General features: G+C 40.4%; 2 protein-coding genes across 2 annotated transcripts; one reads left to right on the top strand and one right to left on the bottom strand.

Annotated features, from left to right (window-relative positions):
* The first annotated feature begins 1,003 nt into the window (after positions 1–1,003).
* oaz1b (ornithine decarboxylase antizyme 1b) lies at positions 1,004–3,894 on the top strand. The gene is given in 6 exon segments (XM_088434835.1): positions 1,004–1,357; positions 2,467–2,521; positions 2,523–2,609; positions 2,688–2,860; positions 2,952–3,037; positions 3,105–3,894. Coding segments are annotated over 6 exon segments (657 nt in total). The 5' UTR covers positions 1,004–1,232; the 3' UTR covers positions 3,236–3,894.
* Positions 3,895–3,977: 83 nt separating this feature from the next.
* On the bottom strand, positions 3,978–26,243 carry uhrf2 (ubiquitin like with PHD and ring finger domains 2). Its single transcript, XM_088434834.1, has 16 exons — positions 25,883–26,243; positions 16,738–17,124; positions 15,430–15,725; positions 13,060–13,278; positions 12,872–12,981; positions 12,539–12,725; positions 12,230–12,353; positions 11,291–11,398; positions 11,105–11,209; positions 10,860–10,966; positions 10,494–10,656; positions 10,251–10,388; positions 9,304–9,556; positions 7,713–7,861; positions 7,534–7,632; positions 3,978–6,666 (listed from the first exon to the last, which is right to left on the bottom strand). Exons 1-16 carry the CDS (start codon positions 26,033–26,035, stop codon positions 6,520–6,522), a joined length of 2,745 nt encoding a protein of 914 aa, XP_088290960.1. The 5' UTR covers positions 26,036–26,243; the 3' UTR covers positions 3,978–6,519.
* Positions 26,244–27,194: the final 951 nt, after the last annotated feature.

Below are 27,194 nucleotides of genomic sequence, written 5' to 3'. Positions count from 1 at the left end.
TATTCGAGGGCAGGGAATGATGCCCTGATATTTAATAATAATAATAATAATAATAATAATAATAATAATAATAATAATAATAATAATAATAATAATAATAATAAGTAATAGACATTTTGCATGCTCTCTCCCGTGTCTGCCTACATGTTTTAGTGTTGAATAAAGTTGGATATTTGTCTGCATTATTCAATGTACAGTATTATATGACTAATATTTTATTTAGGGGTGCATATTTGTAGAGTGCACCGGCTATGTTATACAAAAGAAATATGAATACTTACCGCATATTATTCCCTTACAGAGTCGAGTGCACTATTTTCTATAAAGGTGAGTAATACGAATATTTACTGCCAATAATTCACATACAGATTAAAGATAGATTGACACGATTTTAATAATTTAATAATCGTAATTGGGAAAAACAACAAGGATGTATATGTTTAGGCTATGTAAATTCAACCAGCAGATTACTGTCACAAGTGCATTTAGTGTTTGTATGTATCAAGCACATCTTCTTTGTGTGTTTTTGCCAACACGATTATGCAGTCCTTGGAGTGGAATTATTAATAGTTATTGCTCGCAACAGTAATGATTTCCAAAAACTGGATAGCAAACAGCTGGCCCTTCTTCGCTTTTGTTTTCTCATCCCAGTACTTTTCCATTAAACGTAGCCGACCTGGCATTTTGCTTTCACCTCGGTCACGATTGCATGTTTGCCGAACAAAACTGCACGTGGTAGGACTTTGTCACAAACAAAACACAATTATGACGGTGGGAATATTCATTTTTTGTCTCTTTTGTCTGTCAAAAATATGTTCTTTAGTTGCCCACGCACATATTAGCATCGTTAGCGCTTGACGTTTCCGTCGTCAGGGGTTTGTTGCAATAGGTTACGTCAGAAGCATCCGCTTTTTCACCCAAAATAAAAGTCTGCCCTTGTGAAATAGCATACGAGTTTTGCCACAACAAACCAATTAGTTGGCAAGACAAACTTTGCTGATTCTGTTTGAGATTTTTTAGCGCACGCAAATTCACTTTTCGCCCGCATGACAACGTAGATATTACATTGTTTTGACGTCGATAGCTTCAAACGGAAGTGTCGCAGCTCTCACTTGGGCGCCTTGACTTCATAGCTCAAGCAAGCTGCCTTCAACTTTGCTCGGTCACTAGTCAACAGCGCATAGCGGGGGAGAGATCAGCAGTCGGCCCGTCGTGTCTCTACCCGAGGCCGGATGGTAAAATCCAACCTCCAGCGGATCCTAAACAGTCATTGCTTTGCTCGCGAAAAGGAAGGAAAACAACAGTCTCTCGACACCATGGCGGATTTGAGTAGCGGTATTTGTGACATGATTTCCAAGTAAGTATGCGAGCAAAGAGGGCTAACGATGCTCGTGGGGGAGGGGTAGACAGAATCTTGCTCAAGTGAAATAAAATGTTTATTTACATTACGGGATGTTAAATTTTTGATATTCCATAACCTTTTTGGATGCAAATTCAAATGGCGTTATCAAAGTGACTTGTTAAAATGGCGAGCTTGGCCTAGCGTTTGTTAGCTCGCAACGACTATTTACGTTAGCATGTTAGCTATGTGGGTATTTTCGTTAGCGGCTCATGCTAGTTAGCATACCCGTCAAGCTGGTAAGGCTAACGTGGATCTCGTGATGGGTGTCAAGTTTAGGCCGTTATGTAACATAGATCCGCTACTAGTCGACGTCACAGTGCGTAATGACGTTTCCTTTTCTCCCACCAGCGTGAACTGTGCGTGATGACGTCACCAAAAGGGGCGAGCTAGCCTAGCATGTAGCTTTTTTTTTTTCCCCTTTATAACGGGACCTTTATCTTACTAACCTTAGATTAGTTAATTTTAAAGAATATTGTGACCTTAGAGTACAATATTGCAATTATGGCAATAAACTTACTATTTTTTTAAAATAATTTTTTAAGCCAAATTTGAAATTGTAAAGTTCAAATTCAGAGTTTAAAATCAGACTTTAAACTAAGAATCCTAGTCTCATTCTCAGAATTCTCACTTCAAATTCAAATATCTGACTTTGGAGCGAGAATTCTGAGAAGAAAATCAGAAATCTGAAGTCAAAATCCTGTAATTTTATTTTCATCTTCACTGGCCAAATCTTCCGTGTTACAATGTAGTCATATTCCATTAAATTACTGAAGCAAGAAACAAGGAAAAACTAATCTGAAAAAAACCTTTAAAAATAAGATTTAACGATTTTATAACAACGTCACTCCATGGTGTCAGCTAGCTTAGAATGTAGCATTATGTTACATAGCAGCAATCGAGTTTTTTCTTTTCAACGGGACTATATATATCTATATATATGTATATGTGTGTATACACATAATAAAATCTATCAAAACGCGACGGTAAAGCGCAATAATGCAGTCGTGACTCCAAATTTCTGCGTTTCCAAATGCTAATTCGCCGTCTCCGTGCCGGCTTTGCAGTCTGTCCATGCACTGTAGTAGTAGTACCCGCGGCCCGGGGCCTCTGTGGTGCTCCTGATGCCCCTCTCCCACCCCTGAAGATCCCAGGTGGGCGAGGGAATGGCACACGGGATCACGCTCCTGCAGCTCGGTTGCTCCACTCCGTAAGTTGCCGCCCGTCCCCAACAAAGATGGCGTCGCAGCGCGTGACATACTCACCCCCCCCCCCCCCCTCTTTCCAGGACCTGAAGTTGACCGTTAGTGAGGAGCCGGCGGGCAACGGTCGCCCCGGGATACTCCACTTCCAAAGTCACCTGACCGTCTCCAAGACGGTCCAATGGGACGCTGTCGTGAGCAGCAGCGCTCTCTTCGTGGAGATCCCTCTGGACCCGCTGCCCGAAGGCAGCAAGGAGAGGTGAGACTTGTACTCGCCACTCCCAAGATGGATTCCACGGAGAGAAAATTGAGCGCGGTGTGACGGGTTTTTCTTTTTTTTTGGGGTGCAGCTTAGCGTCTTTGCTGGAATACGCTGAAGAACATCTGAAAGTGGTCAGCGTGTTCGTCTGCTTCTACAAGAACAGGGATGATCGCGGTGCGTATGCAAAAACAAGCATTTACATTTTGACAATTTGAATGACATTTCTCAATGGTCATTTTAGCCAAGCTGGTGCGGACGTTCAGTTTCCTGGGCTTCGAGATTGTGAAACCGGGCCACGCCCTCGTCCCGCCTCGACCCGACATTCTCTTCATGGCCTACAATTTCGACAGGGACTCTTCCGACGAGGAGTAGCCCCCCCGCACCCTTACGCTTTGTCCCTTTTCCTTCCTTTTTTTTTTTTTTTTGGTGTGTTCCCTTTCGAGCATCGAGTTTGGATAGAGCGAAAGTGGTTTTGACTTTGGCTTGGTGTTAGCTGTGCGTAAGTAGCCCCGCTTTGTTTACCCACGGAGTCGTTCCATTGTTTGAATGTACGACACATAAAGGTCATCAGGTTTTGTTATTTTTTACACTCGGGTACTGTGGCGACAAAATGGCTGTCAATGTCTGAATATGTATTTTTTTTTTCTTCAGGGGGACCACTAGCGTAGCACTAATAAACATTCACTTAAGTTAATAGCCCCGTTAATTGGTACATTATAGCCACACCGTTATAGTGAAGAAGGGAAATTACCCAAAGGGCTTTTTATTTTTATTATATGCTTCGTTCTGATACATAAATCTCATTATTTTCACGTTTTGATTATCTGGATGTCGTCGTGAGGGAATCAAGCTGTGATGTTCCATTTGGACTGACTGCATCTGCATTCCTTAATGTTCACCCTGCTTATAGTTTTGACTGTACCCATTGTGCTTCTCTTATAATAAATAAAAGAACCCCCAAAATCTATCTCACTATCTCTTACTAAATATAAATTCCATGATGTAATGCTTTAATAAACTCTTTAAAATGATGACTGTGGATATATGAGGAACTGCCTGATGCCTTGTCGCAGATGTAATATCAAAATACAAAAAAAAAAAGCTAACTGACAGCTTGAATCCAAATATTTATTGTTACATATTAAGTATTATGACATGTATAAAACATGAAGCAACGGAACATCTCGTCAGACGGGCGAATGCGCTCGGCACAAAGAAAAGATTAAAATGGACGTGAAGCAACTAAAAAAAACCTATGAAGAAGGGGGGGAAAAAAAAAAGATTGAAGCCTTTGAGAAATTTAACATGACTTAAAATTCTTCAGTAGAGTGCAATAGTTATTTCAAGAAAAGAAAAACGACACAGCACTAAAGCCAAGCGTCCACGAGACGTCTAAAAAGGGGTTTTAGCACTGTAGGTTCACGTACAGAAGGAAGTCACTGCAGGAAGAAGCGCTATTTAGTTAGCCACAAACAAAACAAATCAATAATGCACATCACAGTTTGCCTTAAAAAGACCATTTAGAATTGCATGTTATGAAAAAAAGACAACAAAAAAAAACCTGAATGATTGAACAGAAATAAGGACGACGCAAGCGCAAACACGACAAGCCCGCTGAGGAAAAAAAACAGAACTGCATGAGTGGAAAACGTGCCACGAGAGCAGAAAGGAGGCAAGAACTTGAAACGCTGCCAACCGTCAACACTTGAATGCACCGTAACACACTTTGAGTAAACAGTACTGAAAATAAACGAAAATGGGCAAATAAATATGGAAAAAATGAAGGAGGATTGGGGCCAGAGAAGAAGAAAAGTTATTATTTTTAAAGTCAAATTTGCCATAGTAACACCACGAGAAACTACAGTCTCAATTTTAAGAGAAAGATGTTTGAATTTTCTCTGACAGTCATTTTTTTTAATGAGGATAAAATGTTAATGCACGAAAAAAGCAATAACTAAAATCTGAAAAAAAAAAAACCTTAAAAATCGAAGGAATAAGATCTTACAACTACCAGGTAAATTAAAGAAATTTGTGAGTAAAAATTTAAAAGCGTATGAGAACTTTTAACATGACAAAAAAACAAAAGCGAAATGAAAAGAAAGGTTCAAACATAACCTAAAAACGTAATTTTGCCTACAGTGACATTATCGCATGATCGAAACCAAGCATATCATCAAAGACACATCGGAATGTTTACATCAAAAATGTAAACTGGGGTCTATCGTCAAAATGAGGCGCGCAACAGTGACGCCGACAGAGAAACGTGTGGCGTGCCATCAAAGACACATTCAGCAGGGGAGAGACAGTGGGCCATCAAAAACACAATGAAAAAGGGCTCGGTGAACTCGGCTTTTAGTCAGGGATGCGTTGACTTTGCTGGGCCTTATCAAAGACACGTCAAATTTGCATATAAGACGTGAAATACGGTGTATCATCAAAGATGTGTCAGAATGGGGTATATTAGCAACATGAAACACGGACTAACATCAAAATGAGGCAACAGTGACGCGTCAAAGCAGGAACATGTACCATGCCATCAAAGACACGTTCAAGAGGCGCGAAACAGCGGGCTGCCAAAAACACGATGATTGGAACGACGTCAACTTGGTTTTTAGTCAGGGGCCTAGCGAGTAGGGCTTTGCTGGACCATTTCAAAGGCGTCAAATTGGCATGTGTTACTAAGAGCGCCATCAAAGACGTAAAATTTGACGTATCATCAGAAACAAATTGGAATGGCATATATCAGCAACATGAAACGGGACCTATCGTCAAAATGAGGCGTAGCAACAGCGCCGCATCAAAGCAGGAACATGCCGACATGCCGTCAAAGACACGTGGGCTGTCAAAAACAGGATGATTAGAACGACGTCAACTTGAGTAAGGGACCTGGCGAGTAGGGCTTTGTTGGACCATTTCAAAGACGTCAAATGTGTGTATTGAGGGTACCATCTAAGACACAGGTGTCAAACTCCAGTCCTCGAGGGCTGATATCCTGCGTGTTTTTGAACCATCTCTCTCAAACACACCTGATTCAAACGATTAGGATCATTTTCAAGCTAATCAGCTAATCATTCGAATCAGGTGCGTCGAGGAGAGAAACACGCAGGATACCGGCCATCGAGGACTGGAGTTTGTCCCCCTATGATCAAAGACACGCCAAATGAGGCTCATCAAAGACACAAAACGGGGCGCGTGATCAAGAATGGATTTCAAAGACACCACAGATGAGAATATGCTTCAGGAATGTTGCGGCGTGTCCTCAAAGACACGTCAAAGGCGTTATCAATGTGAATGGCGGTTGGCAGGTATACCGACTCAAATAGTGGCCTCCATTCCGCTAAACTCCTCCCTCAAACAAATTCTTTCTGCAGTCCAGTCTTATCGTAATCGAGTTTCTGAGTGTGTGTGCGGCGGGCTCGCCAGCGCGTGCGTTCAAGTCCTCGGTGTAAGATCTCAGGCTGGTGAGGTTTACGGAAAACAACGGATGAGGTCGGAACCTACTGAGGTGCTTTGTGTGCTCGATGATTGTATCCATGAAATGGCTGTGTGACGCACTATACATGTGCCCTCGCGGGGAAGTGCAATATGGAGCTTTCAACAGTATGTGTGTATGTGCGTGCGCCTGCCTTCTGGGTGGGAACCACGCCGCGCGGATCTCATCGGCCCTTCGTGTAGCCGGGAAAGAACTGGTCCAGCAGAACCTGGAGAGTCTTGTTTTGCGTCATGACGTAGTCCTTGCCCAGGTCGTGGCGGCAGGCGGGGCAGGTGTACACCTCCGCCCGGAACGAGCGCTGCAGGCAAGTCTGAGGGCGCAGGGGCAAGACCGTTAAAAAAAAAAAAAAAATCATGATAATAAAGCAAATGATGAGGGGAACATTTGATGGAAATAGTTGACTCTTTATACACGAGCGTATATTATTAATTTCACAAAAACAAAAAAAAATCAAAGAATTATACAAGAAAAAAATGCAAAATTATGAGAAAAGTCATCATTTTACGAGTAATAATTATTTTTCCACACAATTCATAATTATTCCTGCTCTCGTGAACGAGCAATACATTTAAAATATGAAAATGAAGCTGCGATAACCAGAAAGCACATAAATAATATACTATGTCAAAAAAAAAAGGGGGGGGGGGGGCATTTTTTTTTTTTTGGGAGGATTAAAATTTTGCAGCAAACGTTGCAAATTTCATGAGCAAAAAGACAAAACAAATGAATGGTAATATAAAGTAATATTTACAAAAAAAAAAATATATATATATATATATATATCATTGCTTATGTATGTTTTTTCAATAGCAAATAAAAGTTATTATTTTCTATTTCAATATTAAAATGGACATAGGAAGTCTACAGACTCATGTTTAAATGCAGTTTTTTTTTATTTCTGCGATATTGGAAAAATACTTTAAAGAATGAGAAGAAATGATCATTTATTTTTGTTTGAGTTTCAAATTTTACAGGAAAAGTCACAAATTTATTCTAAAAATAATAATAAAAAAAAAAAAAACAGTATAAATCTCCACACTGTATTTTAGACTTGATTTCAATCAGCATTTCATGCATTTAGACGGGCGATAAAAAGTCTACACACCCCTGTTTGAATTCCAGTGTTTTGTGATAAAAAAAAAAGAGCAAGATTGGCCAAATCTTCAAGGGTACATACCTTGCAAACGTTGTGCGAGCAGACAGTGGTGATGGGCTGGAAGGCCAGCTCCTGGCAGCAGACGCACATGAAGATCTGCTCCATCTTCCGCAGGAAGTTCTCCAAAGCACAAAAAAAAAAGAGATGCGGATTTTATTTTTGGAGCACAAATACCAACCGCGGTTTTGACTTGCGCGTACTGGTCCCTCCGCGAGGTGTCCCAGGGCCTCGTCCCACAACTTCTTGTTGGCCACGTCCTCTTCAATCAACTGCCGCTGCTGCTCCGACAGCACGAACGCCTCCTCCACCTTCATGCGCTTGGAGGGAGGCTCGGAGGCCGGCGGACAATCTTGGAATCATCGAGGAAACATGAAAAGATGAAATAATCAACATGCACAAGTATCACCTTTGTACTCCAAAGAAATTGTTAATGGTGAGAAAAAAAAAATAAACACCTCCCTCTAATAAATACTACCCTTTTTACTTCAGGGAAATTCAGTATGATTCATATCTAACGTCATGGAATTCTTGAAATAGATTCTTTGAAGAGATGCATTGGAGGCGTGACGCCATTTTAGTAAAAAAATAAACACCTCACTCCAATAGATTGTTTTCTATTCAGTCCCAATCAAGTCAGTCAAACTTCTACTCCATTTCTTCAAATAATTGCTTCAAGATAAACACCACCCTCCAATAATGACTGCCCTTCTTGCATCAAATTGATTCATCTCTAACTAAAGTTATGTTCATCTTGAAATAATTTCTTTGAAGAGACACATCAGGGTAGAACATCACGAGTAAAAATAAACACCTCCCTCCAATAGATAATTCTCAACTTTACTTAACTCAACTACTATGCTCTATTTCTTCAAAGAATTGCTCGAAAGAGACACTGCAATGGTGCAGGTGCAGGTTTCAGATATACTACAAGTTTGTGAAAAAAAAAAAACCTCTCCATTTACCCTCCAGGAAACTTAATCCGCCAGTTTTGTTCGTCCCTAAATACCACATTTCCTCAAATGAACATACTTTGAGAAAACACTGTTTAACATCTATTTAAAACAAATAAAGGCCTTCTTTTTGTGCGATCGCTAGCTAACGAGCATTTCCGAAATAAACCATTGTAAAAAGATGATCCGAGGGGGTGTGTAGAGAAACAAAAACCCGATTCAGATTAATTACTAGATAATTCATGCCTTACTGTCATTCCTCAAAGAAAAACCTGTTCCTACAATGGACCTTCCCGAGTATATGAACTCATGAATAATAAACACCTCCAAGTTTCTCAGCCTGTTCCCCTGTCACACCAACAGAGGGCACAAGTAATCCACACTGAATTTCCTCAAATAATGGCCTTGAAGAGGCTGTAACGTTGCAAAAACAAATTAACACCTCCCTCAATTAGACACTTCATCAGTTCTCCATGAGTAAAATCTATGCCTGATTATCATATTTCCTCAAACGATGGCCTTGAATGAATAGTCACTAAGTATGTCACTGTGAGAAAAATAAACGCCTCCCTCAAATAGAGGAAATTCCGTTACGCTGCCTGTTCTCCTGTTACATTAGCAGACAGCTAAAGTAAATCATGTTAAACTCAAACTATTTACTCAAATAATGGCCTTGAAAAGACTATATGGGACTGCAGACAATTAAAAACCTCGCTCAAATCGCCTCTCTTAAGTCCTCTGGAAAATATCTTTACTGTGCCTTCTTTGTTGCACTATGTTTCCTTAAAAAATGGCCTCAGAGAGTTTGTGACATCGCACACACACAAAAAAAAAGGCCTACCGGAGTCCTTGCTGGTTTTCTGGTCTCCGTTACTTTGCGGCGCCTCCTCCTCGTCCTCCTCCACGGCGGCCATCAAATGCTCAAACTCTTCATCTTCCTCTTCGTCCTCCTTCTCCATCTTGAGCTGCTTCCGCGGCCGGCCCCTCCCCCGCCCCCTCCCGGAGTGGTGCTTACTCCGACCGCCGCGACCGGGCCGGGCCATGGCCTCCTTCTTTGTCTTGTTCGCCATGACTGCCTGGTAGCCCGGTGGGTACTACACACACACACACACACACACACACACACACACACACACAAGTGCAAATGGACATTGGTGGGAAGTAATTATGTTACAAATTATGGAAATCCCTTTGATTTTTTTATGATATAAAAGAATCAATGGAGAAAAAACACGAGGGGGCTGAAATTTCCAGCAGATGATTAAAAAAAAATTCAAAATGCAACGATTCTGACATTTCAATGCAATTGCAGCTGGACGTGTGAGATTTTGCGTGCAAAAATAATTATTGTCCAAATTTTGGACCATATAAAACCATTCTAATTACAATTTTTGAGATGCATTTTGAAAGGATTTATGACATTGATTTTCCTGCGATTTTTGCAACATTCCCTTAAGCAACAGTCAAACAATGTCAGCAAACACAAAATTTTGTTGACTTGTGTTTCACCTCAAGACAGAAGGTGGCAGTAGAGACCAGTTAATGGCTATCTCTTAAAGTATCATCATCACGTCACAGACTACAGACCGACCAGACCATTTTTCCTATTTTTGTGGGTGTTAATAAATTGAACCTACATATGTATGGAAATGACTATGTCTTTAAAAAAAATGCAATGTTTTTTCAAAGTGTTTGCAAAGTGTGTACACAAGGGTTAATACTGTAATTAGCACCTAAGGAAAAATACCATAATATTTGGGCCCTAGTAAATAATTCATTCTGTCTAACCTGAATCAATAGGCCCAATTTCTTGATCCTGTCCATTCCTTCAGGGGTCCAGGGTGCTGGTTCCTGATCATCCCGTCTCAGCAGGTACCTCCACACCAAATAGCCGCACTTGCCGATTTCAGGCCAATATTTCACCACCTAAAAAAGATTTTTGCCATTCTATCTATCCCTGTATGTCATTTTCCTACATTTTCATGACAGTAAAAACTGTTTTGGATTATAATAAGTCGTAATTTCCTTTACCTTATAGATACCGTCGTAGCGGTTCCCTTCCTCGGGGGCGTATTTGCTAATGCGCCGGCCTTTGGAGCTGCGCACCACTCTCACCGGCTTCCCGGCTCGCCAGTTCCGGGACTCGGCTCCATCTTTGTCATTAAGTGGAGCGTCGCAATTCAGTGCCAAAGCTCTGCAAGTAGATTGAAGCTTTTTCTGGGTCCATATAACCTTGAAGTATGTGGGGGCACTTCAAGTGCTAGTGATTTTTATTTTCAAATTAAGAACACATTTATTGGAACATGAAGCAACTTATTACTAAATTGTGTGATGGTTACTTTTATATTGTCAGTTTTTGAATGAATAGCAGCACTAAGAAATCATATCAAACTGTACCTGTTCATGTGGGTCAAGGTCTGGTCAAAGGAGTGCTCTCCGATGCGTTTGTTTCCCGAGAGGTCACGACCTCCGCTGCCCGTGTATGTGAACTCATCTCCCCGGTCCTAAAGGAGGCCATACGTAAAGTATTATAGAAGAAAACCAACCAGAGGTGATGGGGAGATTAGTGACGGGAAAATGAAGCTTCACGAAGCTTCATGAAGCTTCGTTGGGCCATCACACACTGTAAACAGGTGACCCACCACTTCGTCCTCGAAGCCCCCCGCCAGGACAAGCGAGTAAGAGCCGTCGTTACTGCGCCCGTGGATGCCGCCGACGTGCGGCCGATGAACGCCCGCCTCGCTCACCTGAGGGTACGGTTAAAGGAGCGGGAAAAGAAAATGAAAGGCGTCACCCGCGGTTTAGTTTGCAACAAGATGGCCGCCAACCTGGACCCGGAATTTCCATGTGGTTCCGACGGGAACGCCGGGAATGGGTCCGTAGTGGTTGGAGGGAACGATGGTGCACTCCTTGGTACGTCCCACACAGGCCATGCCCTAAAAAGGACACAAGTGGACAAAAATATTGGGACAGACTTCTATTATTTATTCTTACTAATATTATTATTCATTTTAAATGGGTTGTTCTAAAACCATTCACGAGGGCAAAAATTTTAAAGGGAAACATTTATAATTTGAGGAAAAAACTAATTATTAATCGTAAAATTCCTCTTTTTTTTTTTTTAAAAGCAAGTATTTTGCCGTGAAGTCAGATATTGTTAAATGCGCCCACATAACAGAAAAGCCGAGCTGTTTTAAATTAGACAAGGGAATTTTCCACATAAGAAAGAAACAAAGTATTTTCCCCCATGACACGTCCAGGAAAGTGTCTCGGTCACGCTCCGTGGCATTGTTCCCGTTACCGTAGAAGGTAAAAAAAAAAAAAAAAAAAAAGCGGAAAATAAGAGTGCAAAAAGCCACTGCTTGCCAGCCCTTCAAATGGTTGCTGTAAACACGTGTAAATTCTGAACATAATACAGTAAGTATATGGCTATTATGAGTCCAAAACAAATCCCCTAAAAACAATCACTGAGCCCCTTGAAAGTTCCCAAAACACAATTTTCAAAAACAATGTTAAATATATATATTTTATTTTATTTTTTTCAAATAGATCATTTTACAGGTTTTTTTTTTTTTTTTTTTATTATTTCTTCAAAATACAGCCTCACAGCAGACATATTACTTATGGATATGGACACAAGAAAATATTAGCTGAGGAAGATGAGATTTATTCCGTTTTGGTATCGATTGTGTTAAATAGCTTACATTGAGCTTAATTCTAATACGATGATATTTTTTGCTAACGGTTAATGTCAAATTCCCACTCACCTTGCCCCAGTCCCGCTGACTCTCGGTGGTGGCCGACGGCATTTTGGCCCTCTTTTTGCTGGCCTTGAGCTTCTCCCCGGCCTTGACCACTTCGCTGGTGTCATTTTTGCAGGTAGGACAGTACCTAGCGGCACCACAAGGGAAGACGTTACACGCCGATGTCAGCTTGTGTTACAAAACACGGAGCGCTATAAATAGAAACGTGGAGGGTGGGGTCTTCCTGCCTTTGCAAGGGCGCACCCGAGGCGCCTCATTTTGACAATCAAGGACATATTTAAAGCCGCTGAAAATGCGGCGGCCGCATCTCACCAGTCCTCATCGTCCGGGATGGTGGCCAGCGGCGGGTTGAGGCAGTAGATGTGGAAAGCCATGTTGCACTCGTCGCAGAGCAGCTGCATGTGAGCGTCCTGCTTGCCGCCGCACACGCAACACGAGCAGAAGCGGCACTCGGCGTCCGGGTCGGCCTTGCAGTGCTTGCACTCGGGGCCGCTCTTCCCTGAAGCCGACGAGGGGACAGCAAAATATTGTTGAAAAACAGGCACGTTTGCGGTTGGATTTCAAATTGAGAGCAAACCAATTGGAAAATGAACCAATTAGTTGCTGAATGCTGGGAGGGGTGGCACATGACTTTACAAGACATACTTTTAAATTGTCCATCTGCAATCGACAGCGCCGGAGCTCCAGGTTTCTCCACTTGATAGATTTCATCCAGGAAGTGAACTTTGCAATCCCCAATCACGTCGCCAGGACCCCTGGAGGAGGTGAAGACGTAAAACAATGAGAAGATTATCAAGTAGAGCTACAGAAGAGGTGTCCCTCAAGGCCCTCACCCCAGAAGAATTTTGACCCGAAGCTCCTTGTTGGTGCGGGAAGCCTGATTGAGGGTCTGGATTTCCGCGTCGAACCAGAAGCCCCGCTCTTCCGGCGTCTCCATGTTGTAGTTGACCATCACGTGCATGCCCACCATCAGCTGGTCCCAGCGCAGCAAGGTCCGGGCGCGCGGTCGCACATCGGCCGCCCGCATCTCCACCAGACCGTTCTCGGGGTAGCTAGCGCAAGACAGAGACAGATTGGACACAACTGTGGACACAAATAAGCGCTGGGTTTCAGGAGGATCTAAATATGAGCTGTCTCACTCAACTATAGAAGGGCGAGTACCACTATCAGGTATCATATATGGCCAATACAAGGCGTATTTTAAGGTATAGAGTGTTTTCAGAGACTGTCGATACCAGCCATCGATACTTAGTGGAAGTCAACCTCTGAATGTTCTTGACTATAATATCTCTGCACCCCTACTAGTCAAAACACAGTGTTCTGATTAATTTTGTGTTGGTGGAATATCAACGGAACATGAACAGAATTTTTTTTTATTTTCATCCATCTCAGATGGCGGCCATTTTGCCACTTTCCGTTGAAAGGAAATGACATCACAGTTGCTCTGAGGGCTCAAATAACAACATATCATGGCTCGCATGTTTCCCGAGTTTGCATGAGCTGTGATTGGTTGATAGCTGAGCCCTGTGATGTCATTTTAAGTCGACAAGTGGCAAAAAATCCGCCACCAGAGGTTGATAAAAACAAGGTGAATTTTGTTGGTATTTGGCAAACGCAATATTCATCACTAAGCAGTTGAGGAATATGAGTGAAGCCCTTATCCCACTCAAAGGCGAACGTTGGCAAGTGTCCCTGAAGGTAGCGGCTCTTTTGATCTTGCCAGGGTGCATTCAAGGTCACAGTTTGAGTGATTGAAGGAAAAACAATATTCATAAATAACTTTAATTATTGCGCCTTTAAAAGCATTTACAAAATGATGAAGAGAAATGCAATGTGTATCGTTTCGCGAATTCGCGACGCTCGATTCAGTCGGCCACGAAAAATAGCCTTCAAGGCGGCCATGTCTTAACGACGACGCGTTCGCAGCAATTACGGACAAAAGCCCGAGGAGTAATGCTCCCGAGAACGCGGCGGTTACCATGGAAACGCCAGCTTCCAGAATTAATTTGACAGAAAAAGAAAAATAGAGAGGTATACGAGTCCAATTTGTGGACCGGCGATGTTGAAGCGCGTGCATTTTTATCGCCGCGCGCTTGCGTTCAATCAGTCGGAGGGAAACCCATTTCCCGCTGCGCCGCAACATCTCGCACGACATGCTGCATGCCACTGAGGAGGAACGCAAGCTCATTATCTCGCTAGCAGCTATGCAAGACACTCCAAATCTAGTACCTCATGTTGGATTTTCGCACATAGCAGAAACACGGTAAGAAAAATATCATGTAAACGCCCTGTTCAAACCACGATCAGGTCATGGAAGGTCATGGAAACGATATTAAGCAAAAAATGGTATGTGTATATATATATATATATATATATATATATATATATATATATATATATATATATATATACACACATATACACATTCATATATGTATATATATATTATATATATATATATATATATATATATATATATATATATATATATATATATATATTCACACATGTGTATGTTTATATATATATATATATATATATATATATATATATATATACACACATATATATATATATATATATATATATATATATACACACACATATATATATATATACACATATACATATATATATATATATATACACATATAAATATGTACATATATATATATATATATATATAAACATACACAAGTATATATATATATATATGTACATATTTATATGTACATATATATATATATATATATATATATATATACATATATATATATATATACATATATATATATACACATATATATATACATATATATATATATATATATATATATATATATATATATATATATATACATATATATATACATATATATATATATATATATATATATATACATACATATATATATACATATATATATATATATATATATATATATATATATATATATACATATATACATACATATACATATATATATATATATATATATATATATATATATATATATATATATATATATATATATTTTTATTTTTTTTTTTTTTTTTAACGTATGCATGTTTGGTCAATGACTTCAAATAAAGTCAATTGAAATCATTGAGGTAAAAATGGAGATTTTATCTTTGGGCCATTTTGCTAACACGCATGCGATATATATGCGACATAGTAGGATGCACGAGGAGCCAGCACTTACTCATCATATTTAATGTGATAGACGACATCCTCTTCAGCGGAGTCGGCCTGCGACGTGGAGGCGCCGTTGCTCTCCGAGTTGAAGGCGTTGACGTTATTCCTAACCGTGTCCGTGCTCTGGCCCGGGCCCAGGGGCTGCTGCTGCCCCTGCTCGCCCTCCAGTTTTCCGTTAGTCCTTTTTGGGGGCCGCCCCACTTTGCCCTTGACAGGTCCTTTGGGGGCCCGGGTCACATTCTCCACGCAGGCCTCGAACCAGGCGCCCACCGTCACGTCCCTGCAGTCCACCAGCTCGTTAATCTGAAGGGGGAAAAGGGGCGGGGCCTTGAGCTCGTACGTTAAATGACTTTGTTTGCTTTATAACCTGCAATTCTGGATGTGACAATACTATATTTTTTTTACATTTTTTATTTGAGTACCTGTCAAAAGCAAGTAGTGATACTTACAATAGTTCTAAAAATATGTTTGTTTTGATCAAACATTGTGTATTTCTTGAGTGTGGGACAGGTTTTACTCAAGAACATTTTGTCATAAAAAGCTGATACCAATTTCAATAATTAGCTAAATAAAAATACGGTGACTGATTAATCAGATGAAGACTCAAAAATTAATAATATACGATGTATAAAATAACCATTTTTTGGTCCCTTAATGGTTAAAGCAATCACCATGTCTATGAATTACAGACAGAGCATTTGACTCTTCTACAATATTTTGTGTTTTGTATTTGTTTAAAAGAGAAAAATAGGATGAGACTTTTCAAAGAAAAAAGTGATAAAAACTAACAAAAAAAATACATCGGTAGATTTTTTTTGTCAATTTCGGGGGAGAGGGTGTTTTGCACGCCAATATCTTTTGTTGTAATGTGGACATGTGTAAAGGTAAAAACAAAAAAGTAGGAAAAAATGTGAAAAAATCACCTATTTTTGCCAATTTGTGTTAAGAAGACAAACAAAAGTAAAAGGTTAAAAAAAAGGACAAAAACAAACAAAATCATCAGTCGGTTTCTTTTTTATTCAATTTTGGGGGTCTTGGGTAAAATTAAAAAGTAGAAAAAATGTATGGGGAAAAAAAAGCAGATTTTTGCTAATTTATGTAAAAAATTAAAAAGACAAAAATGTGAAATGTAGAAAATATTGGCAGAAAAAAAAAAGCAATTACATTTTGTAAAAAATTTTGTTGAAATTGCTGCAGTGGACTGAAACTCCATTGATGAAGAAGCTTCTGCTTAATCGGCACTTTTATAAGATTTCCACTGATTGATAAAAAAAACACACACACACAAAAAAAAAAGGTCCAATGGTAGACTTACTTTGTATTTGCCAATTCCCGGGTCCACCAGCGTGTTCTTGCTGGATGTGGGCGGTTGGCTGTCGCATATCGGACTCGAGGGCTCGAACCCATTTTTGGTGCTAGCTGCGTTTTCGGGAGCGTCCGGTTTGGTCTGGTCGGCCGCGTCGTTACACTCAATGTCTTTTTCGGTGGACGTTTCCATAGCGGCGGGGGAGACGGAAACGGGGCGGTCGGGGCTTTCGGACGGAGGGACGGCGGAGGCCGGGGCGGGGGCGGAGGTGCACGCCACACTGGGGGGTTCCTTGGCCACGGGGCTATCCGGAGGGTCCGTTTGGGAGCGGATCAGAAGCTGGACGATGTCATTCAGACCCACGTTGTAGTCAAACAGCGTCTGGCCATCTTCCATCTAGTGAAAAAGATAAGATGCGCATATGATCATTATTTTTTGGGTGTCCCAACCTCCATTATTCAGTCATCTATTTTGTCTCAGTAGGACAGCAAAGCAAATTGCATCCCATCCAAACATATGACTTCATCGGAATAACCAGGATGCCCTCGAATATCGATTTTTTTTTTTCCAGAAGAAAATACATTATCGTCTTGATACCTATTTCCTGCAAATCGCGCTAGAAAACTGTCAATATAATGCTTAAAAAAAAAAGTTCCTGTTCGGTTCTCAGTCGGCATTACACGGCGCACGAATTAAACTTTTCAGTGCCATGGATTGGAATTCTCGTCTTTTAAAACAGGAATAACAATAATAAATGATAAAATTCTAGTTAAATGTGTTTTTTATGGAAGGTGGCTGAGACCCCTGACTAATGCTTACCTAATTTTAGCCAATTGAGCACTGTAGCGATAACTGTGACCATTGGATGGCAGTATTTCCACACTTAAGACAGATATAACCTACATGCAATTCAAAGTCCATATTTACATAGTCACACAATATTCTGTCGGCCTTGAAAGATGAGTGAAAATGCTAAACATAGAGGTTTTCTTTTCTAAAAATTGACAGTGCATGAAATCAAGAAAATGATCTCTTTATTTTATGTTATTATCATGCTTATACTTACAGTATTATTTATGTATACTAATATTTATATATCCTGATACTTATTATACTTTTTTCGTACACAGTATTTATTTTTCCTATAGAAGAAATACACTAAAATTAAAGGTTGGATTTTCTATTTTTTTGGTCTAATACTGTAATATTTATTTATTTATTTTTGCTGCCAAAGACCACATCTTAAGAGGCGTAAGTCCATAAAACGAGACAACAACCCACCATCGTCACGCCGAAACGGCAAGCAGCCTGTCAAGGACAAAGAAGGTACACGGCTACATTGGATCAACGCTCTCTGGAGCTTACAGAAGACGTTAGAACGCTTCACTAATCACACTGCTGGCTTTTCAAAACGTTGCCCAATCACTCGCACGGCGATACTGATTAGAAACACACATTTACAAAACCAAAGTAAAGAGATGCACAACCGCATATCCCGCGCTGCTTTTTTTTTTTTTTAACCGAAAATGTTCCGAGGGGAAGAAACGATGGGTTGCCATGACTACCAAGGGAGAGCGGGCCCAATTTCCCACCCCCACTGTCCCCATCCAAGTGAAGCTGAATGTGTAAAGAAGCAAAACTACCGTCAATGAGCCCCCTTTATTTTTTTGCAGACTTTGCAGAGCGTGGTTCATTATTGACAATTTACTAGAGGTTGTTGTCAAATGGGGGTGGCTGAAGACACGGAGGATTTTAAAATATATTTAAAAAGGAACATCCATGCAAAGATCCAACAAATCTCTATAAAAATGCCAGGAAAATATACTGTATTTTACAATAAAATATGTTAAGAGGCCCCATTAGTCTAAAATTTGCAATCTGATTAGGATTACATTTACGTGGGATATAAATTAGGCAGCAAAATATGCCCATTAAAAAAAAAAAAAAAAAATCCATATCATATTTGACCTTTTTTTTTTTCTGGTCCGTCATTCTTCAGGCACTGGTCTACCTGTCTACACCCATACACATTATTTTCTTATTTTATTATTTACAATTAAAGCTAACCCCATGTCTGTGGTTCTACAATTGCACTGCAATTGAAACACGACACAGTAATATAAGTGTAACACGGAAAGAAAAAACAGCTAAGGGGTTTAATCCTGGATGTAATACACCATCATGTTTGGTACAAAGGACGAGAATGCATAACAATCATGTCCACAGAATGACATGATCATGCTTTACATGATTCTGAAATGATAATGTCAATTTGCGTTAATGTCAATTTGCCCTACAACTACAGAAGACGGTTTCATTTAGATTTGTCTATGAATTTCATCCGTCACATACACTACAAGTGAAACAAATTAGGGAATAAAAAAACTTCTACCTTGCATTTCCTGGCAACGAACCATCAGAGAAAAGATGCAAATTTGGTCTGCGTTCCTTGGTTACTTAAAACGCATCCCAGAATGCTCTTAAAAACAACAAATGAACCAACCACAAACTCTAGTAAAGTCAGCTGTTTTATAGCTGTGAATGGGTTAGGTTTAGGGTTAGTTAAATGATCGGTGCGTCAACAAAACGGACATCTTTCTAACGTAGTACCCACCTCTGTCATTCACCGCCAATGCCGGCTAGACGTCAAAAATGTATTTTCACTGGATCTTTTGTTTTTTCCAACCAAAAACGATTTGTGTTGGTTATGGGGCGCTCAGCCCAAAAAAAAAGTTTAATGTAATAGAGTTAGAAGCCAGCTTGGCCTAGTCAGACTCATTCCAGGCATCGAGGATTTATCTCTGGCTTCTTTGTGTGCCCGGCATGGCTGCCATCATCTCGCCAGGAAGAGACCATTTGAAGGCAAAGCGAGTTGGGTGGGGGTGCATCTCCCCCCCATCCCTCGCTAGTTTTAATCGTCTGGTGAAATTCAGACCAGAGGCGGTTGGCCTTCCTTGGTCTTCCATTCAAGTCCCCGTTTAACCTTCCCCGGTCGAGCGCGTCGGAAAAACACGGGCGAGGTTTTCAGAAGAAAAAAAAAAACATGGCGGAACTGCATGTGCCGCATTAAACCCAAATCCCATCTAGGCGGCTCTGGCTTTTTCTTCCCCCCCAGTGACTTCATTACCACGGCGCAATCGGCACCCTCGCTGTGACAGCCCGGTTTCCAATCTCAACGGTCGACAAGACAAAGAAGAAAACGGACGTTGGCGAAAACCCGTTTAGATATCTCTACCGATTTCTCTCCCGCGCGCCGGACCGATACCGTGACCGTGATCCGGACATGGGTACATTCTATCCACGTTCATAAATAATGCAGTAGAATATAAACGCACGTTGTCTCGAGTAGCCTCATTTTATGACTCAGTGAAATGTCACGCCGCGTTCCACTCGGAGACGTCAGATCCTAACGAAGGTTTGGACGGACCGGAGACACTTGATTGAGAAAAAAGCTGCGACAAACCACAGAATTTTCTGTGTGTGTGTGTAGTGAAATGAAACAAGCTCCGCAGGGCTAATTTCTCTCTAGTTCTTTCTCCAGGCAGCTTTTCAAACGGCGCGTCCCTCATTGTAGTGGATACCAAAGAAGAATATCAGACAGGAGCTCAAGCAGAGACAAGAAACCTGTGGCGTCAAAACGTCAAAAAACAAAATAAAAAGAAGAACATAAAAGTCCTTCCTGCTGTGAGTGTGAGGGCCAAGGCGAATTGGGTTGAATTTGAACTCGTGTCACGATTTTTTTTTTTTTTTAATCTGATCCTCTCTGGAAATAGGGAAGGGTAAAAACGGATTTGGCCCAGTGTTCAAACGACACAAAGGGGACACACTGTGGAAAATTGACTTTTGAAAGGCTTGTCGAACATCAGTTGGAGCGCTTGCCCATCTATCAAGCATGAAATTAAAAAAATTAATGTTACCTTGGCTTTGGAATGACCTGACTTTTTCCAGACGTTATACTAGGGCTGCACGATTATGGCTAAAATAATAATCACTGATAATAACATAAGTATCCATTTATCCTTCTAATTAATTTCACAACTTCCATTTTTCTTCATGTTAAATGAATAACCTAGTGTCAAATACGGCTGCACGATTATGTCCAAAATAATAATCACGATTATTTTGGTCAATATTGAAATCACGATTATTCATCACGTTCTGGTCAAACATGTCTATTTATTGCCCTTTTTTTAAAAAAAAAAAAAACAAGCACTATATACACAAGGCTTCAAGACTTGATACTTACAAATAATAATAATAATAAACTAAAATATATAAAGTGAATAAGAACAAATTCAACCCTAAAACATGGCAAAAACTTGGCACACGGGGCACCACAGCTAACTTACTTGCTGAATGCAAACCAATGAAAAAAAATCAAGCCGACTTAGAACAAAGCACACTCTTCATTTTTAAGCAAATTTTAATCAATTAGCGGTCAAAATGTCATTTTTGGTCATCTCAAACCAAATTTATTCCAATCGGATTTTTCAAAATGGGTCTCAATTGACAGCGACCACTGATATATTAGGAATCAGATGAGAAACACAATGCCATTTCACACTGGTAAATAATATAAGGGTGAGAAAAGCAGAGGCTTTTGTCCTGCAAACATGTGTGAAACACTACCCCCTGGTGGTAGGATGCGCTTGATTTGAGATGTACGGTAGCCGGCTTTTTAAATGTTAATATCCCCGAGGAGATTAATTAATCGTGGCAGCCAATATCGCGATTAAAATTCAATCAATTGTGCCGAACCCTGCTCAAGATTGAATGATTGACGAAAATCAAGATTTTATTTTTCGGCCATATCGCCCAGCCCCCGGTAGACTTTCTTAAGCTTTCTTTTACAAACGTAAGAAAAGAAAAGACGACGTTTGCAATCGGGGACGGGAAACGGTGCGTACAGACTCCTGATTGGGGGGGGGGCCTTTCTTTGTCTGGTGACCGTCCGTGAAGCGTACGAGTACAAACACGCGCGGCTGCGTCAAACTGCCCAAAGTGGAGCCATCGAAAGATCCGCGCGTGTGCGATAATCAAAACTGCAGCCTTAACTAGGTCACGGCAACAGCGCGCGCGTTTGTGTGTTCAGCTTTTCCTCCGAGTCGACAATAGGCAACAGATCCCGGTGGAGCGCGGCCCAAAACCTGGTACCGCATGAAGCACGTTGAACCGTTTAATAAACAAGCTAACCTTTCTTTCGTTTCTTGTTTTTTGTCTTCACTGAAAGGCCGAGGTAGCAAGGCCGTGCGGACAAGGGAAGGTGTGTGCGTCGAGAAAAATGGCGACGCGAGACCAAGTGAAACGCAAGTAGCGCGGCGGCAAATACAACACAAACAGCGAGGGAAGGAGTTGCGATGGCGGCGAGACCTTCGCGTCGCCTGCGGTGCGCTGGAGTGCGTGTGCATATATGTGTGCGTATGTGTGCGGGGTGGTGGGGGTAAACAAGACGCCATTTTGAAAAGGAATTAAGACTGAGCTTTTCCCGTGCGCGGGAGGGCAGAAGCTCGCGTTGGACTGGGTGTCGCTGGCTCATTCCACGCATTACTTAGCGCTCGGAAATCCCCGAACCAACCCTCCCTTGCTCGTTTTCCAGCTAGGCGGAGAAGGAAGCGCCGGATTTTGCAGTAGCGCGGGCCTCGCCGTTGCCAGCATGGCCAGCAACCCCCCCCCCCCCCCTTTGTGGCATAACCCAGCTAATAATTAAACCGTGAGCCAACCGCATGTTTTTTAAAAACGTCGGATCCACGCGGTTTCAGGCTCTCGTTCCCACATATCATCGTCCGCTTGGCATAGCTGCCTTTGTCATATTTCAATTGTTTGGAAAACATGCAATTTTTACCAAACGTTTTTATGTAGGGTCTTTTTTTTTCTTTTGCTTTACTCATTCAGCTGAAGTTTTTGTTAGAATATCAATAAACTGACAAAAAAATGGTATTCTAATAATTGTGCACCCCCCCCCCCCCCCACACACACACACACACACACACAAGCACAATAAACTGCAATGGGGTAGGAGGGCTACTTAACTTATTCAATGCCAGGGACGTATTTTCCCGTTTTTAGTTTTTTTTAAGAGTCCCGACATCATATACTTAAAATACTTAAGCATTAAAGCGCTACTTAAGTACATTAATTTCCAAATACTCAAGTATTAAATCGATATAAGTATCTGGCATTGAATGTCTGGACTCTTTAAAGATGTGAAAATACGTCCCTGGCATTAAATGAGTTAGGGTAAAATTAAATTTTTGAATAGATATAACATATGCATAATTAGGGCTGGATGAAATGCCCAAATCATAAAATCTCAATTTTCTTCGGTCATTCTGGACTATTACAATTGTAATTGATTTTAATTGACCGTAAACCCCCTAATATAAACGACAGTTTTTTATCCTCCAAAATGAAGGCCAAAAATATGAGTGCGTTCGATAAACGGTAATAAAAATTTGATTTTTTTTTTATTTACTCGACACGATGAGGAAGATTGATCCTTCAGCCACTTGACCTGAATTATGACGCACAGATTCATATTTTTATATCGCCCCACTCTTATTTACGATAATTACCGTAACGGGATGAGCTCGGGGGCGGAAGTCCGTTCGCTGTTAGCTAGCTAAAAGCAGCTCGTGTTAGCTTAGCTTGTTACAGTTCGAGAACATGGAAAGGTATTCCATTTGACTTGTTTATTTCATTATATATTTTTTATTCATGATGTTATTTAATTCTATATACAAGTCGCACTTACTATACTATTTTGTTCCTAATTTTTAATGTATATACAACTTTGATTTTAGACGCATTAGCTAATTACCGAAGGTTTCTATTGTCCGCCAGACTACGAAGTAAACGAATGTGATTTTATTTGTCTGTTTAAGAAAAAAATACAAAGGAGGAGGACCTGAAATAAAAACAATCAAATCTCAAATTGCTCATCTTGGGGCACTTCAGAAACAACGAATATGATGAGAAAACGAGGAGTTTGGCTAAAATACTCCAAGTGATTTCCTCATTATGGTGCACACTTCATTATTACTACGAGCTCAACGCACAGCAGAGCACAAAGATGACGCGCGTCGCCCTTCGGCCACAGGCGCCATTTCCCGCATTGTAACTGAATTCCACAGCTTCATTCATAACAGCAACATTCATACCTAGCGATAGAATGTTGACCGCCGGAACTCCAACGTAAACAATGACACGCCGACAGACACGGCCATGAAACATCAAACTAAAATGCTCATAGAATCGCGTTAAGGAAGAAGTTAGCAAAAGAGTTCAAGTGGGTGGGGGAGGGGCGCGGATTCATGCGCGAGGCTAAAACGTGTCACTGGGCGCCATTTTAGCGACGGTATAATGTTTAGCATTTGGAAGAAAATCTCTCAATTGACTTTACAGGCTCTTTAAGAGCCATTACATTGTATTTGTGCGAGGAAAAAGAAGAAAATAAAATGCCTGGCCTTTAATTAGCACTTTACTAATAGAGCCCTGGCGTTGTGCAGTTAAGTAGATAAACCTCCCCGGCTACTACGCACTACACTAAAATACGTTATATTACCCTACTTAGCTACGTGACGCTAAATAAAATCCAATTGAGAGGTGGTGTTGTGTGTATGAGAGTTGAGTGTACATTTTATGACACCTAACTCATAAAATCTTGAAAGAACTGTCATAAAATAGCTGATTTTTCTCCAGTGTAAAAGAACTGGTTATATTGTAAACGAATATTACACAACTGTTGGATGGATTTATTCATCAATGTGAGATGCGGTTGTTACTGTAATTCAAACATGAAAAAAATGAACAACAAACAAACAAAAAACAAACAAACATGCACAAGCGTTTAGATTCTAACCCAGAACCTCAAAACAATGAGACAATAAAGCGCTAAACAGAACTCCGCTGTGGTACCTTACATTAACTCATTCAGTGCCATGGACGAGAATTCTCGTCTTGTAAAATAGTAATAACAATAATAAATACCAAAATTCTGGTCAAATACGTTTGTTATGGAGAGGAGCTGACACCCTTAATTAATGCTTACCTTATGTAAGCCAATTGAGCACTGTAGTACTAACTGTGACCATTGGATGGCAGTGTTTCCACACCTATAATACAGCTATTAAATACATGCAATTCAAAGTAAGGAATGGAAATCAAGCTTAGCTCTGAAAGTGGAAAAAAAAGGAAAAAGTGTTTTCACAGAGTAAATTGCGCAATAATATATACTAAATGTGTATTTTTTTATAATTCAACTATTAAAATACAACTTTTTTTGATTACTCGACTAAGCACGGCATTCTGATTAACTCGTTCAATGCCAGGGGCGTATTTTCACATATTTTTTTAGACATTAAATCCCCGATTAAATAAGTATTAAATTGATATATAAGTATCAGGGATTGAATGTCTGGACTCTAAAAAAAAAACAAAAAACGTGAAAATACCTCCTTGGCATTGAATGAGTTCATATTTTGTGTAAGATTAGTCAAGCGGAAAAAAAATCATCTCAGGGATTAGGCTATTTTGACACTTGCTGCCGACTAAAAATGAAAAATAAAATGACATCACAGAAGTTGAAGTACTGACCAATCATAGCTCACCTGTTTTATTGAGTTTGGTCACGTGGCGTTCGCAAGAAGAGCCGTGATTGGTCCTTACCTTAGCAGGTACGTTTTAGATTCTAAACTTTATCTTTACGTAAAAAATTCGACGCAGTGCTTTGATTTTCAGTAGTTTCTTTAACTTGCGTATGTATTCGATATTCTTTAAGTGTAATACGTTTCGCACGTTACTTTGAATCGTGCAGATCTAAAGACTTAAGCGGATGCTAACACGCTTAAACAGAATTGGTGAAGTGGGTGGGTGCTTTTTTCCTCACTGCCAGTCTACCGCGTGAATGTAAACAAACATGTCGAGGGCGCTTAGCTTGTGTGCATAGGGAGCCCCCAAAAACAATTTGACGTGAGCGAGAGGACCACTCTCGAAAACCGGGACGGGGGTGGGGGGTGGGGGGCGTCTTGCGCAACAGCTATTGGCGAATTCCTATCAAAACAGGAAGCCGCGGACCCACTGTCACTCTTTTAGCTGCATGAAAATAAAACAAAAAATAATAATAATAAAAAAAAAGACGAGGGTAGCGTGACCTTACCTGTTTGCCCCGGTAGAAGAGGCGCTGTTGCTGCGGGCTCACGTTGAAGATATCCCGTATTTTCACGCGGAGGGTCTCGATTTTGGTCAGCCTGGAAAGATCGTCCACGGTTCGGGTCTCCTTCCCGTCTATGGTGCGAACCTGGATCCACATCGTCGCGCTGGCCGTTTTAACTACGCCTCGACTAAAACGCGCGGTTGGATATTCGGCGACGGTTACGTCGTTTTGCGAAAAAGCGGCGCGGCGGTTCAGGCGGACACCAGCCGAGTCTCCATCACGCGTTTTCCGCCGCAGAGGCAAAAAAGACGTCGGTCGGGGGACTAGTGTGTGCTGTGGCTCGTGCGGATGGTGTTTCACATGAGGTCGCGGCGCCAATCGAGTCTCGCGAGAATTCGCTGGCGAGACCTACCGCTCGCTAGTTAAAGGCGCCGCTCTCACAATAACAAAAGTAACTTAATAACCACTATATTATATTATATTATATTATATTATATTATATTATATTATATTATATTATATTATATTATATTATATATTTACTAACATTAACTAATAACCCAACTTTATACACGACATATGTAAATAAAACGCGAAAGACAATTACACAAATTATTATAAAAAAAAGTAATAAAATCTCGTCAAATTGAAATACTGTACGGCATTCCCTCGTTTATAGGGTCACGAAATAACCAAATGTAAGGTTTGATTTTTCTGTTTTAACATAAAACAGATGAAAAGTTTTTTTGCTGGGAAAAAAAATATTTTTATTTTCATTATCCAAAAAAAACGTTCATAGTTTTTGTTGGCCTCCCCCAAAATATGCTCACTTTTTTAAATACAACAAATGACTGTAAATTAAACAGGTAATCATTGTGAAATGCTGGTAATTTTTAGCAGTGTAGATATTGCCATGAATGAAAATCCATGTAAGTTTTTTTTTTTTTCAACGTAAACCTGCAATAGAAAAAGTTATGGCCATGAGTAAAAATCAAATACAAAAGCAACAATAACACTGTAAACCAAAGCTCCCTTTACAAAAGTGTCCGATTACATTGATGGTGTCAAATTTGCCATTTGCAGCCCACATGATGATCTTGTGCAATCCCACTTGACATATATGATCACTTTGTGTGATCCACTGTCTTTAAGCTTAAGGTGCTTTTCGAAAATCCGTTTTTTAACACACCAAAGATAAAATGGAAGGGGAATATTCAGTTTTATAGCATATTTGAGTCAATATACTCAAGAAATGTGAATAATGCAATCAAAGCTTTTTTTAAAAATAATTTATTGGTTTATGTACAAGCAAAAA

Source organism: Hippichthys cyanospilos, chromosome 15 (genome assembly GCF_059441005.1).
Source record: "Hippichthys cyanospilos isolate Australia breed blue-spotted pipefish chromosome 15, RoL_Hcya_1.0, whole genome shotgun sequence".
Classification (NCBI taxonomy): Eukaryota; Metazoa; Chordata; class Actinopteri; order Syngnathiformes; family Syngnathidae; genus Hippichthys; species Hippichthys cyanospilos.
This window is presented reverse-complemented; position numbering and strand designations above follow the sequence as displayed.